This window comes from Schistocerca gregaria, chromosome 1, assembly GCF_023897955.1.
Source record: "Schistocerca gregaria isolate iqSchGreg1 chromosome 1, iqSchGreg1.2, whole genome shotgun sequence".
NCBI lineage: Eukaryota > Metazoa > Arthropoda > Insecta > Orthoptera > Acrididae > Schistocerca > Schistocerca gregaria.
In genome coordinates this window covers 143,141,618-143,155,135 of record NC_064920.1, presented here as the reverse complement: position 1 = coordinate 143,155,135, position 13,518 = coordinate 143,141,618, and the positions used below count along the sequence as shown (strand labels likewise).

Here is a 13,518-nt window from a genome sequence, read left to right as displayed (position 1 = left end):
CCAGTGCCATTGTGGACATGTCACATGATGGGAAGATTATCACACCCTTCCCCTCTTAGCCATATTTCACCCCTTCTTTTGAAATCACACGGTTTTCTTATGTGTAGTCAAGGAAAACATTTCAGAAACACCACAACTCAGAGAATCGACACAAAAAGCCCAGGGCATCGATGAAACCACCCTTTCTCTTGCGGCATTGATTCCCTCACTTTTCAGTCCAAAATGACAGCTTGTAGGGCAATGAGCAACAGAACAATGTTCTCGACAATTGGCACTGCTAACACCCCCTCCCCTACCCTCCCCAGATCCCGAGATGATTCAATTCTGCTCTGAGGACGTCATAGGACTGCAACTCCAATGAATGTTACCTGATCCCTTTAGAGTGTAGTATGACTGCAATTTTAGCTTTGGTGTACAGAGTCGAACCACTTGGGACCATTCAAAACCATTTGACAAAATCTGAATGTGATCCGAAGCAGCAAAGGATGTTTACGCTTTTTAGGCCACCTGTGGCATGATCAAGGAGGGGAGCAACATTGACATGTGCATGAATAAAATGGCAGAGTGTTCCTTAAGACACCCTGCCCCTCATTCAGCAATGCTCTCAGTGCCACTTATGCATTTTTCTCAAGCATTTTAAAAACGTGAGTGTTAGAGGAATCTACACACAATCAACGGAGTGTTGCCTTGTGGCTGCTCTAGTGTCTGTGGGCAACAACCCCTTTGACACCCCTTAGGTGGGGTTGAGAGCCATGAGGCACCACTCAGCCGAATGGGTGTCAAAGTCTCATTTTTAAAATGCTCAAAGAAGGTGCATGGGTAGCACCACGGGTATTGACAAACTGGGGAGAGGGTAGAGGGGAGATGGGTCTTAGAGTGACTCTTTACCACTTTATTCATGCTAATGTCAATGTCGAATCCCTCCATGATAACATCCCAGTAGGGCATTAAAAGTGTGGGCTGAAAAAGCATAAACACTCTATGCTGCTTCAGATCACATTCAGATTATGTTGAATGGTTTCGAATGGTCCCTAGTTGTTCGACCCTGTGCACCAGAGCAAAGCCTGCAGTCACACTACATTCAAAAGCAATCTGATCACATTCACTGAGGCTATAGCCCCATGATGTCCTTAAAGTACGTTCAAATTGTCCAGGGGGTGTCAGCAGTGTCAAATGTTGTCAGGAGTGTCATGCTGCTGCTCATTGCACTGAAAACTGTCATTTTAGACTGTGAAATGTGAAGGACTCAATGCCCCACAGGAGGGTGTGTTTCCACTGACAATCTTTAATGTCATCTCATGAGAGCTATTCATGTCGATACTGGGCAACGGCATGTCTGAAATGTTTTTCTTGCCCACCCATTAGAAAATGGCATGATTTTAATGCTGGGTATCATGGTTCTCATCTCCATAACAGAGGCATCAAACGAAGGGGTGAAATGAAGATAGGAGGGGGTGTGATAACCTTCCCATTCTTAAACACATTCATGTTGGCTTTGGGCAGAATTGTGGCGAAATTTGGAGCCAATGTAACATCATCAACCCACCTTACACATCACATAAACTTCTGAGCTGTGATCTTTTTTATCATGTGTCGACACCTTGCTGATTGAAGCATTGCTGAATCCAAGGGTGACATCGCAGGGCACCAAGCTTTTGCACCATTACAGAGGAAGGTCGTATGCACCTATGATGCAAATATCAAACTTATACGTATCAATGGGAGACAATTACATGGTTTCAAAAACGTGATATTTTATTGCACCGTGTATAATTGTACTATATCACCTGAAAGCAACTCAAGGTGTCAGTGTTGGTGATCATCTAATGCTGCTTCAGCTCTTAAACACAATTACTGATCAAAACCTGAACCACATATTTCTAATGTATGCATTTTCTTAAGAATACTTCTTTTCCTTCGGTCATTGTTTGTTAGTGATGCTGACATAATTTAGTAAATGATAAATGTTAAAGAATACCTACAATCTAAAAAACACATAATTACTTATGAGATTTAAGAGTATTTGGAATGAAGTTCCATTTGGTGTGTTAATATTTATTTCACATTTATGTTATTTTATTTGTTTTCAATGTAACTCTTCAAACTGATGATGCCAACAGCAGTGAATATTGGTGAAGTCTGATGACATTGTCAAACATTACCTTGTTTCAGGTAGCTGTTAGCATTATCTAATGAATACATTGTTTGCAATAGCCACAGCATGTTCATTGCGTACTGTGCGATGTCCTTGGTATAATCCTTTTCAACTTTTAAAATGAGTGAAGGGGTCATCCCTAGTCCATAACAATGATTTCTATTGTAAAACAGAAATATTTTGCTTTTGCTTTTGTTGGTTGGTTGGATTAAAAGAGGGGGAAAGGGACCAAACTATGAGGTCATCAATCCCTTGTTCTGAATAAAACAATGCCACAAGTGTGAGAATAAAACAAATGTGACTGAAAAAACTCAAAATGGAATGAAAGCAAAAATCACAAGAACAGTGAAGGGCAACAAACATGCAAATGGACAAAAGGGGACAATAAAACCACAGAAATGGGATGAAGAGATTGAAACAACAAAGCAGATTACCATGGCTGGCTGACTATGAGAATAAAGAAGGACAAGCCAGACACTCTGCAACACATTAAAAGCTCCACCCTAGAAGCACTAGGGCGGGGGGACACAAGAGGGACAAATGACATGTGCTAAAACTTAGATAAAGTGATAAAACCCACCCTCACGAATAAAACGTAAAACTAAATCAGCCGATGAGGCGTTGTCAGATAAAATTAGTGGCAACGAGTCCAGTAACCCAAGATTTCGGCACTGAGGGTCAAAGTGGGACAGTACACCAGAATATGAGCCACTGTCAACTGGGCACTGCATCGACACTCAGGCGGATCTTCAAGGCGCAGGAGGTAACTGTGGGTTGCACATGCATAGGCCAATGCAGAGCCGGCAGAGGACAACTGATCCCCTGCGAGAGGCCCCCAAGGAAGATTTCCACATATTCGTAATCTCCTTAATGACATGCAGTTTATTATGTGTACTGTTATGCCATACAATTTCCCAAAGCCGAAAAACCCTAGGCATAAGTCAGAACACAGATCAGGTTCAGAGAAGCCCATCTCCAGAAGCGGTTTCCGCGTAGCCTGTTTGGCCGGCCTGTCGGCAACTTCGTTGCCTGGAAGGCCGACGTGTCCTAGGGTCCACACAAACACACTGACCGACGGGACCGGTCCAGGGCATAGATGGACTTTTAGGTGGATGCTCCCAAAGGATGGCAAGGGTAGCACTGGTTGATAGCTTGTAGGCTGCTCAAGGAGTCTGTACACAGAAGAAATGATTCCCTGGGGCATGAACGGATATACTGAACTGCACTAGAGATGGCCACCAGCTCTGCGGTGAATAAACTGCAGCCATTGGGCAAGGATTGCTGTTCAAAATGGCCTCTGTGGATGTAGGCTAAGCCAACATGACCGTCAGGCATCGAGCCATCAGTGTAAACCACTTCAGAGCCACACAGCATGTCAAGAATCAAGAGGAAGTGACAGTGGAGAGCGGCAGGAGTAACTGAGTCCTTAGGATCATGCGAAATGTCCAGACGAATCTGTGGCCTTGGTGTACACCATGGATGTGTATGCGGATGGACACAAACTGCAATTGGAAGCCCTGACCTGGGCCGCCGATGCGGGATATGAACCGCCATGGGTGGGAAAAGAAGATGATAATTCAGATGTGCAGGAGATCTACAAACGTGTGCAACGTAACTGGCCATCAGTTGAGCAAGCCTAAGCTGCAATGGAGGGACTCTGGCCTCCAACAGGACACTGGTCACCGGACTCGTCAAAAATGCTCCTGTCACTAGGTGAGCGCCACAGTGGTCCACTGGGTTGAGTAAACGCAATGCCCTTCACAAATTTTCGATTTTTTTGTCTCAGATTTTTTTTATTTTTTTTTTTATTTTTTTTTTCTCTGATAACTTACATGTAGAAGAAAGAGATAAAAGTTCGTCTTTATGAGGGCAAGTATTTTTAAATGGTTTTTGAATCTCGACTCTACATGACTCCAGTGCGCATCATATTCTAAAAAGGTGTCTATCTCAAAAACTAATGTAGACAGAGACTTGCGGGCTGTTGCACTGAAAACCTAATGAAATTTTATGTCCAAATGTCATACAAAATGCTGGATTATATTACGTCTAGTATTTTTAACAGAATTTCGAACATAAGCAACATTTGTGAGACACCTGAACAGTGCAAAAGGGGTGAAAATCATTAATACTATAGTCAAAATGGACAACAAAATCTTGCAGATTGCAATGCCTAAAACTGCAAGCGTTTATCTGCAGTAGTTTTGACACATATGCCTTTTTAGAATATAATGCGCACTGGAGTCACGTAGAGTTGAGATTCAAAAACCATTTAAAAATACTTGCCCTCAGAAAGACTAACTTTTATCGCTCTTTTCTATGTGTAAAGCATTCGAGCAAAATAGACCATGCAAAAAAATTCTGAGATAAGTCAATTCGAGGTAGGATTGAGCAAGGGCTCTGTAGAGCTGCAGCAGCATAAAAGATCAGCCACCCAGTTGGTGTTGCTCGTGCAGTGGAGGGTATTGAGGTGCTGTCAGCACTTCCGCTTAAGCTGATGAAGGTGACTGGAAACCATGGGCTAGAGCCCATGACTGCACCTTGTGGATGGCTTCCTGCAGGCGTCCGTGGGCCTGACGCCGGGGCAGTGAGAGGAAGATGGGGAAATGGTCACTAACACACAGGTCGTCATGTGCTCTCCAGTTGATAGATGGGAAAAGTCCAGGGCTGCAAATTGATAAATCAATGGCCGAGTAACTACCATGAGCCTCACTGCAATGTGTGGCGGCTCCAGTATTTAAGAGGCAGAGGTCGAACTGAGACAGTAAAGTTTCAACATCACTGCTTCACCCAGTAAGCACGGTGTCACCCCATAAGGGGTTATGGGCATTAAAATCTCCCAAAAGTAGAAAAGGTTCAGGGAGCTGACCAGTCATGCAGCTAATACATTCAGTGGTAACGCACCATCTAGAGAAAGATATACACTGCAGACTGTTATTTACTGTCTTGTCCGTATTCTGACAGCCACAGCTTCAAGAGGGGTTTGAAGGGGCGCAGGTTCACTACAGACCAAGTTTAGGACATAAACACAAATTCCACCTGACACTCGATTATAGTTGCTACGGTTCCTGTAATATCCCTTATAGCTGCACAGGGTAGGCGTCCGCATTGCCAGGAACCAGGTTTCCTGGAGGGCAATGCAGAAATTAGGTGTAAAGCTTAACAGTTGCTGTAGCTCAAGTAGGTGGTGGATAAAACTGCCGCAATTCCACTGGAGGATAATGTCATCATGAGACTGGGAAGGCAGTTTATGCTTCAGCGTCACCTGCTGCCACCGTCCTATTGTCTGAGCATTCTACATCCATTGTGCCTCAGGGTTCAGAAAGATGTAGGTCCTCAGAGGACACCAGAATCTCCACCTCATCTGCAGACACAGAGTTTGTAGGTAATGGTGGTGTGGGTGCCACCACAATTCCCTTGGAGTTGAGGATCTTCTTTTTGGATTTCTCACACTGATCCTTGGGTTTCCCTGGCTGGGAGGACCTCACTGATTCAGTGCCTGGGACTGAGGATGAGCATGAAGCCCTATGACCAGCTGCTTTTGGGCTCTTCAGCCACTAGCGGGTTCATCTTTCGCAATAACAGAGACCTGGGAAGGGAGTAACCCAAAGGACCCCTTCCTAGCATGAGGAGCCGAAGAAGACTTGCGCTTCTCTGGCGCAGAAATGGGGACTGATATCACGGAGGGTTGGGGAGGAGGGTGGAGGGGAGGGGGGGTGTTGTTCCCGAAGTAGGTGGTAGGTGGTGCAGAAGCAACAAGGAGGGAAGTGCGCCCCACAATCAAGGCGGCAGGTGTAGTCGTCCAGTTCTGAGAGGTGACTGGGGTTGGCAGAGCTGATGGGGCTAGAACTGTTGTATCGTTGGTGTAAGACAATGTCATACGTACAGCATGTAGCCAATCAAATTTCCTCTTAGCCTCAGTGTAGGTCAGTCAATCCAGGATCTTGTACTCCATGATTTTCCTTTCTTTCTGGAAAATCCTGAAGTCAGGTGATCAAGGCGAATGGATCTCTCCACTGTTGACACAGATGGGAGGCGGGGCACAAGGAGTATTGATATGTGAAGGATGTCCACAATCCTGACAGGTGACACTGGAAGTACAGCGGGAAGACATATGGCTGAACTTCCAGCACTTAAAGTACCACATTGGGGGAGGGATTAAGGGCTTTACATCACAGTGGTAGACCATCACTTTGACCTTCTCATGTAATGTATCACCCACAATGGCCAAGATGAAGGCACTGGTGGCAACCTGATTATCCCTCAGACCCCAGTGGACGCACCAGACAAAACGCCGCTCTAAATTGGCGTGCAGCTCATTGTTAGACTGCAAAAGAAGGTCCCTGTGAAATACGATACCCTGGACCATATTTAAGCTCTTGTGGGCATGAAGGTTACGGAAACACGCCCGAGCTTGTCACAATCGAGTAATACCCGTGACTGGGCAGAGGATGCTGTTTTGATCAATACTGACCCAGAGCACATTTTGGACAAGCCCTCCACCTCCCCAAACTTATCCTCTAAATGCTCAACAAAAGACACGATTCATCATCATGAAAGATCCCCATCAGCTCTTGAACATACAAGGTACCGGTGAAAATAAGAGCCACTGCCATCCTTAGTCTGACGTTCCTCCCATGGTGAGGACAGGGAGGGGAATGATTTGGTCTCATACTTCAGTATGTTGAATTGAGCCCGTGAACACTTAGAGACTGCTGGCGTTTGATCACCAGCAAGTGATGATGTGGTACGCTTTATTGCACATCATCCGCCCTGATGCCACCCACTACAATGAGGGGCACTCCCCATGGGTGCTACCCAGCCACAGCAAAGGCCACCTGGCAGGATGGCCATTGCCAGGAATCCTGCTGCCCCAGGGTGATGGGCATCTACTCCTTGACATACGTGGGGAGTTAACGGCACAGGCATCAGCAGAGCGATCCCTGTGTGGTCCGGGGGCTATAACCAACAGGGTACATGGTGGCCCCACCACAACGGATTGGCTACCATGCTGGATATCAGGTGCAACCAAGCAAATGAGTCCATTATCATTGTGGGTGTAGAAACCGATACTGCACAGTTGATGGAATAATACACAACCAGGAGGGTGACCTCACCCAACTGTTGGAGAATGAGCAGAAGTGCAGATCCATGCCGACAAAGGATGTGATATGTCTCGGCACATAATGGATATTATGCACCATGTAAGGCAACTTTCCCCAATTGGCTTGCTCTTCAGGAAAATTTTGAAAAATGGAGGTCAAACCATACAGGGGACCATCACATAAAGGCCGAAATGTGTGAGACTCCTTTTAGTCACCTCTTACAACAGGCAGGAACACCTCGGGCCTATTCTAACCACCAGACCCACAGGGGGAACCTATTCATGGACCATCTAGAGGCAACCTTCCTAAAAACCCAGAATCCTAAACCTCTCAACTGATTCAGATTCATTGATGACATCTTTGCTATCTGGATCGAAGGTGAGGACACCCTATCCACACTCCTCCACAATGTCAACTTCTCCGCCATTTGCTTTAACTGGTCCTACTCAACCCAGCAAGCCACCTTCCTAGATGTTTACCTCCACCTCACAGATGGCTACATCAGTACTTCCATCCATATCAAACCTACTAACCACCAGCAGTAAATACCTCCACTTCGACAGCTGCTACCCGTTCCATACCAAGAAGGCCCTTCCGTACAGCTTAGACACCTGTGGTCGGCGCATCTGCAGTGACAAGCAGTCCCTTTCAAAATATACCAGGGGTCTCACTGAAGTCTTCACTGACCATAATTATCTTCCCAGCCTTGTACAAAAACAAATCTCCCATGCCTTATCTTTTCAGTCTCCAACCACCTCCCAAAGTCCCACCGTCTGGCCATGGCAGAGCATTCCCTTCGTATCTCAGTACCACCCACGGCTGGAGCAAATTGAATTACATTCTCCAGCAAGGTTTCGATTACCTTTCGTCATGTCCAGAAATGAGAAACGTCCTGCCCACTATCCTTCCCACCCATCCCACAGTGGTATTTTGCCATCCACCGCACCTACGCAATATACTCGTCCATCCTTACACAACCCCTGCTCCCAGTTCCTTACCTCATGGCTCATACCCCTGTAACAGACCTAGATGCAAGACCTGTCCCATACAACCTGCATCACCACCTACTCCAGTCTGGTCACCAACATCACCTGTTCCATCAAAGGCAGAGCTACCTGTGAAACCAGTCATGTGGTCTACAAGCTAAGCTGCAACCACTGTGCTGCATTCTATGTGGGGATGACAACCAACAAGCTGTCTGTCCACGTGAATGGCCACTGACAAATTGTGGCCATAAAACAAGTGGACCATCCTGTTGCTGAGCATGCTGACCCACACAACATCCTTAATTTTAATGACTGCTTCAAGCCTGTCCATATGAATCCTTCCCATCATCAGCTTTTCTAAATTGGGCAGGTGGGAACTTTTCCTGCAATACATTCTACATTCCCGTAACTCTCCTGGTCTCAATCTTCGTTAGTCACTGTCCTCACCCATCCAGCCCCTTCCCCATTCCCATTCTAGCACTACACAACCGTCATTCCACCACCACACCAGTCTCTTTATTTCTTTCCTTTTCTGCTACTTCCCCCACCCACCTCTCCCCTGCCTACCGTCTAACCTGCAGTACTTCCCTGTCCGCCACCCCCACAATATTATCCCCCCCCCACTCCAGCTTCCTCCTTACCTCCACCTAGTCGCCACTCCAATCATGCCATGGTGCTGCTGCTCGCAGTGTGCTTTCAGTTGCCTGAGACTGCATATGGTGAGCAGCAAATTTTCTCCTCATACTATTATTACTACATTTAGTTTATATACAATATAAAAAGCTCTTTGTAGTAAAAGTTGTTATATACATAACTTATAATGTGTAACAAGTGTTAAAAATGGAGAGTATATATTTTGAAATTATTTAGACAAATATGAATACCTAAGCCCATGGCAGACAAAGGTAGAAAAATCTCTTGAACTTTTTCACTTTATTCATAGTGGTGAATACTCCATTTCAATTCATTTAAGGAAAATGATTTCAATGACTTACATGTAGCTTCTTTGCTTGTGACCGTACTTGTAACAATTCACGAATTGAATCAATGAAACCCTGGTAATGGTAGTTACACATTCGTTCTATGTCTTTGTCATGATTCTTGATGCGAGCGTCAAGGCGCTCCATAAATTTTTGATGTTCATCTCCATCATAAATTGCCCTGAAACATAATTGCAACCATTAATAAACTGTCTGGCTTATAGGTATGCTCTGATTCACAGAAAGTAGATTTGCACCCATTTCCAGTATTTTGGAGGAACACAACTTCAGTAGTATAAATTATCTTTTAATATCTGGTGCACAGAAATTAATTGGATGATAATGGATTTGACTCAGTATACGGTAACTTAAAACAATGTAGTGAGAAAACATTCAGTACTGTAACATAACTTGAGGAATACAGTCTCAGTTTTTTTCAAAACGCACATTCTACATGAGAGACAAAAGGAGAGAGAATTGTAAATGTGCAACCAAAGTTCTTCTCAACATGAAAATGAAATAACATGTTAATAATTGAAAACTGTCTACCGCTTCTTACCAAACAAGATGATTCTCTATATTTCCATCTACATCAGGCAAATGTAAAGTACAAAATTATAAGCTGAGGAAAGGAACATATAAAATACACTAATATTTACAGGAAAAAGAAAGATATAAACAGATCTCCATACGAACAACATAAAGCTGACTAACATTCATGGTAGAAAAGTGGGGTTACAAAGACAGGAATTCGTTTAGCTCTGTGTAATAAAATTACCAGCATCTACGCAAAACCTAAACATAAAATAGTCCATACGGCAACAGTTGCAGAGTATTCACACAGAAATAATTATCTACTACAACGCACAGACAAAAATTGTCTAGAACAACACCATAAATGACAGAAAATATTGTTACTCAATACTGTGAAGTGCTTTGAATGCTAAGAGGAAGAAGTAGAATTTCTTTACACAGATTTCACAAAACTTTTTTTTTTTTTTTTTACAGCTAGACTATTTCTAATGTTGTCCTAAAGAGAAAACATTCTTAAGTCTGTTATTGCCAGTGACCATCTAATACTGAGTTCAGTGAGATAATTTTTCAGATATGGGTACAATTGTTTACTTATCAAGTTCCCACCTAGGTCTGATTGTATTTCCTGTCATGCAAATCTATCAACACATACATCACTGTTTTACTTTTTTCAACAATGTGTTTAATGTATTATGCCAAAAATATTCTTAACTTCATTTTTGCTGTTCTTTCAGGACATCAAAGTCACCTGCTTATAGCTATTACAAAGAGCTGCAGAACTCATTACTGATAGTGTATTACAACTCATTTACAATATGGGATCATAAACATCAATTCTGGAAAGAATGAAGAAGGATCATATTTCTTCACTAATACATACACAAAATAACTGTCTCTAATGTGAAACATGTCTATTGACAATACTACCCCTTTAACCTGCTGAAGGTAAGTACTTGTCAGCAATTCTATCTCAGAATTTATTAGTTTCACTGAATAAATTTTCCCACGATACAATTAACTGTCTTACTGTTAACTACTGCTAAAATATGCAAATAAATATAAATACAATGAAAACCAAATGAAGATGCCTTTTCTTGTGGCCTAACTACATGTATGGTAAAGATCATTGCAGTGACAGTGCTACAACTTCCATAAATTTCTCAAACAAATCAAGAACACTGTATCATATAGATTATCTATACAGCGACTACCAGGGATGATACACAAAGACTGCCTCCTTCAACATCTTACTATTGTTTTAAATAATGTTCTCTGTCTCTGAGACTGTAAGGTAAGCATGAACAAAATTTTAAAAAATGACGCAAACAGTGTGAATGCTCAATCTGGCATAATTTCTTTAACAACTGCAAACAAAAACCTACCACAATTGATTTTTTTTCTCCTTGTCACATCAAAGGAAACCACATGTCCTTCAGATTTTGACAAAAAAAGTGTGTGTTAACATTCCCTCATTCAGCATTTTCAACCTGTCTTTGAGTTCATCTGCACAAAGACTGAATGTTATTTTACTATCTCTCTTTATGTCTTGTAATTGATATACTAAAGATTATGATTGCCATCTATATGATGTACATGTTCCAAGAAAGTGACTGACATGAGACTGCACCAAAATAAGGCATCTTCAGTTTTTGCATATTCTGTGATGACAGAACATTGGTTTGACCCAATCATCAGAACTTCAGGACTGATAATTTTTTGAACCTTGGTTGAAGCATAGAAAAGTAAATCAAAAGAGTCAACACACTATTCATTTAGCCTGCAATGATGAGGTATGACCTACTAGCAGTTCAATGAACTGTGTTATTGGTGTAAAAGTCAGTGATACAAAAAAATCTATGACAAAGTGGAGATCTCAATTGATAAAATGTTCAAGTAAACCCACTACATTATATTGAATACCTCTTATTGAAGATCTGTGAGATAGTGGAGATTTTCCGCAAATTGTCACCATAATTACTCACAGTTGTCTCAAGCTCAATCCAGATGAGATTTTGGGATTGAAACCTGAGAGCAAGAGGGTATTTTCCACTGCAAACATGTTGCAAAGGAAACTCATACATATTTACCAACTATCTTATGAAGGTTAAGTATGGAGAGGGGGGAGACAGATTCACACTGAGCCTCACCATAGGATAAATTTCATAAGACCTATTTCCATGTCAACAACTGCCAAGCTTGACTACAAGGATCCACGTCATCCACCCTCTTCTTTAGACTTTATTATTAAAACAACAAAATATTTCCTAAATTCATTTAATGAAAATCTAATAAACACTAGGTCTTCATGACACATTAGAATGTTGTCATAAGAAAATATGTGCATAAGCACCAAAATTATTTGGCCAGCTCCAAAGAAATTGATCTTAGTAATCAGTCTCTGTGCCAGAACATTGCCCCCAATGTCATCATCTTTCAGAAAGTGTCTACACATCACTTCATTGATATCAATGTAAAAGATGTTTAACTTACAATACTTCAACACCAAAAGGAAATTTTTCAAAATTTTCTTCAAAGCTGTTCCGAATGAAGGTCGCATTTGGTTCACCATCAAAATATGTGTTACTTGACATACTGGATGTATTCTAGTAAGATACAAGCTGTTTGTTTTTCACACAAATTAAAAATTGTAAAGCTCTGATTTATGACCAAACATTTCATTTTGTTCAATCTTTTCTTCACTGTGAACAAACAAGCAGGCACTGTACTGTGGCACTGAGTTTAAGATAAGGTTGTATCACTTCCTTCCTGTACAGTGGGAATGCTTACCTTTATCTCTGACTACATCCACACAAATATCAGCTGCAACCAGTCAACACACAATTTATGTGAAGTGATTTTATGTTTGCCAGAGACTGTTCAAATGATAGAAATCTTGAAATGTCTTTCCTACTAGTGATGCAGCCATCTAATTGGCTTCCTGCCCCACAGCCTTATAAGAGGAGCTGGAAGATCTAAAATCAGTATCTTTAACTATGGTGAGTTCACATCAGGATCCTTCATGACTGTTAATTTATTTACTACCTCTGCTACAGCTTTCTTTGCGTCTATGACAAGCTATGTTTAATCAAGAAAATCAGTTTATCAGTATGAATGCCTCAATCATGTGAGATAATGACATGAAAGATGTAGTCTCATGCCTAATCAATTATCAGTTGATTCTATGTCTGAGCAACGGTTTGGAAATAGGTAGACGGCTATAACAGGAGAGATTAACAGATGTTAAGGCCAGGATGTGACAAGAACTACATACATTCTGCAGAGTAATTTGAGATGGCAATGACTATGGCTGACTGTATTTACAAGTAAATTTAATAGATTATTAATAGTGTGAATAGCAATAAAACATAACTGATAACACCAGCAGCACACAAGTCTAAAATTAATACCACTCTTATGTGTAATGTCCTGATGGAAACTGAGGGCAGTGGAATAAGAAAACAGTGTACCAACAGTATGATCTGAGTGAGGAAATAAATAACTATACGTCAGCAAGTGTTGCAGAGAATGTTTTCCGCAGGATACTGCATTCAAGGCATAAGTTCTATTTTATTATCCCTGTTCCTCCTCCTGAGTAGCTTATTCACTGTCGTGCCAACACAGAAAGGTAGATTAAGATACATGAGTCATGTCATAGCTACTACTCATTCTGATGCAGTCGATCAAAAACAGGTCTAAAGTAAATGGGAGCAGGAGCTGGCATCTCCATCTTAATATTGGACTCTGAATTGATTGATCATTCC

At 42.1% G+C, this 13,518-nt stretch overlaps 1 protein-coding gene across 3 annotated transcripts in view; it reads right to left on the bottom strand.

Moving 5' to 3' along the window:
- Positions 1-13,518, bottom strand: part of LOC126334924 (exocyst complex component 6B) — a 151,055-nt gene that overhangs the window by 131,698 nt on the left and 5,839 nt on the right. For 2 of the 3 annotated variants that reach the window (XM_049997660.1, XM_049997670.1), the window contains exon 2: positions 9,239-9,404. In XM_049997660.1, coding sequence (XP_049853617.1) covers positions 9,239-9,404 — 166 coding nt within the window. Of the gene's footprint in view, positions 1-9,238; positions 9,405-12,247; positions 12,515-13,518 lie in introns of those variants that run through there. The other variant, XM_049997650.1, reaches the window with a different exon arrangement.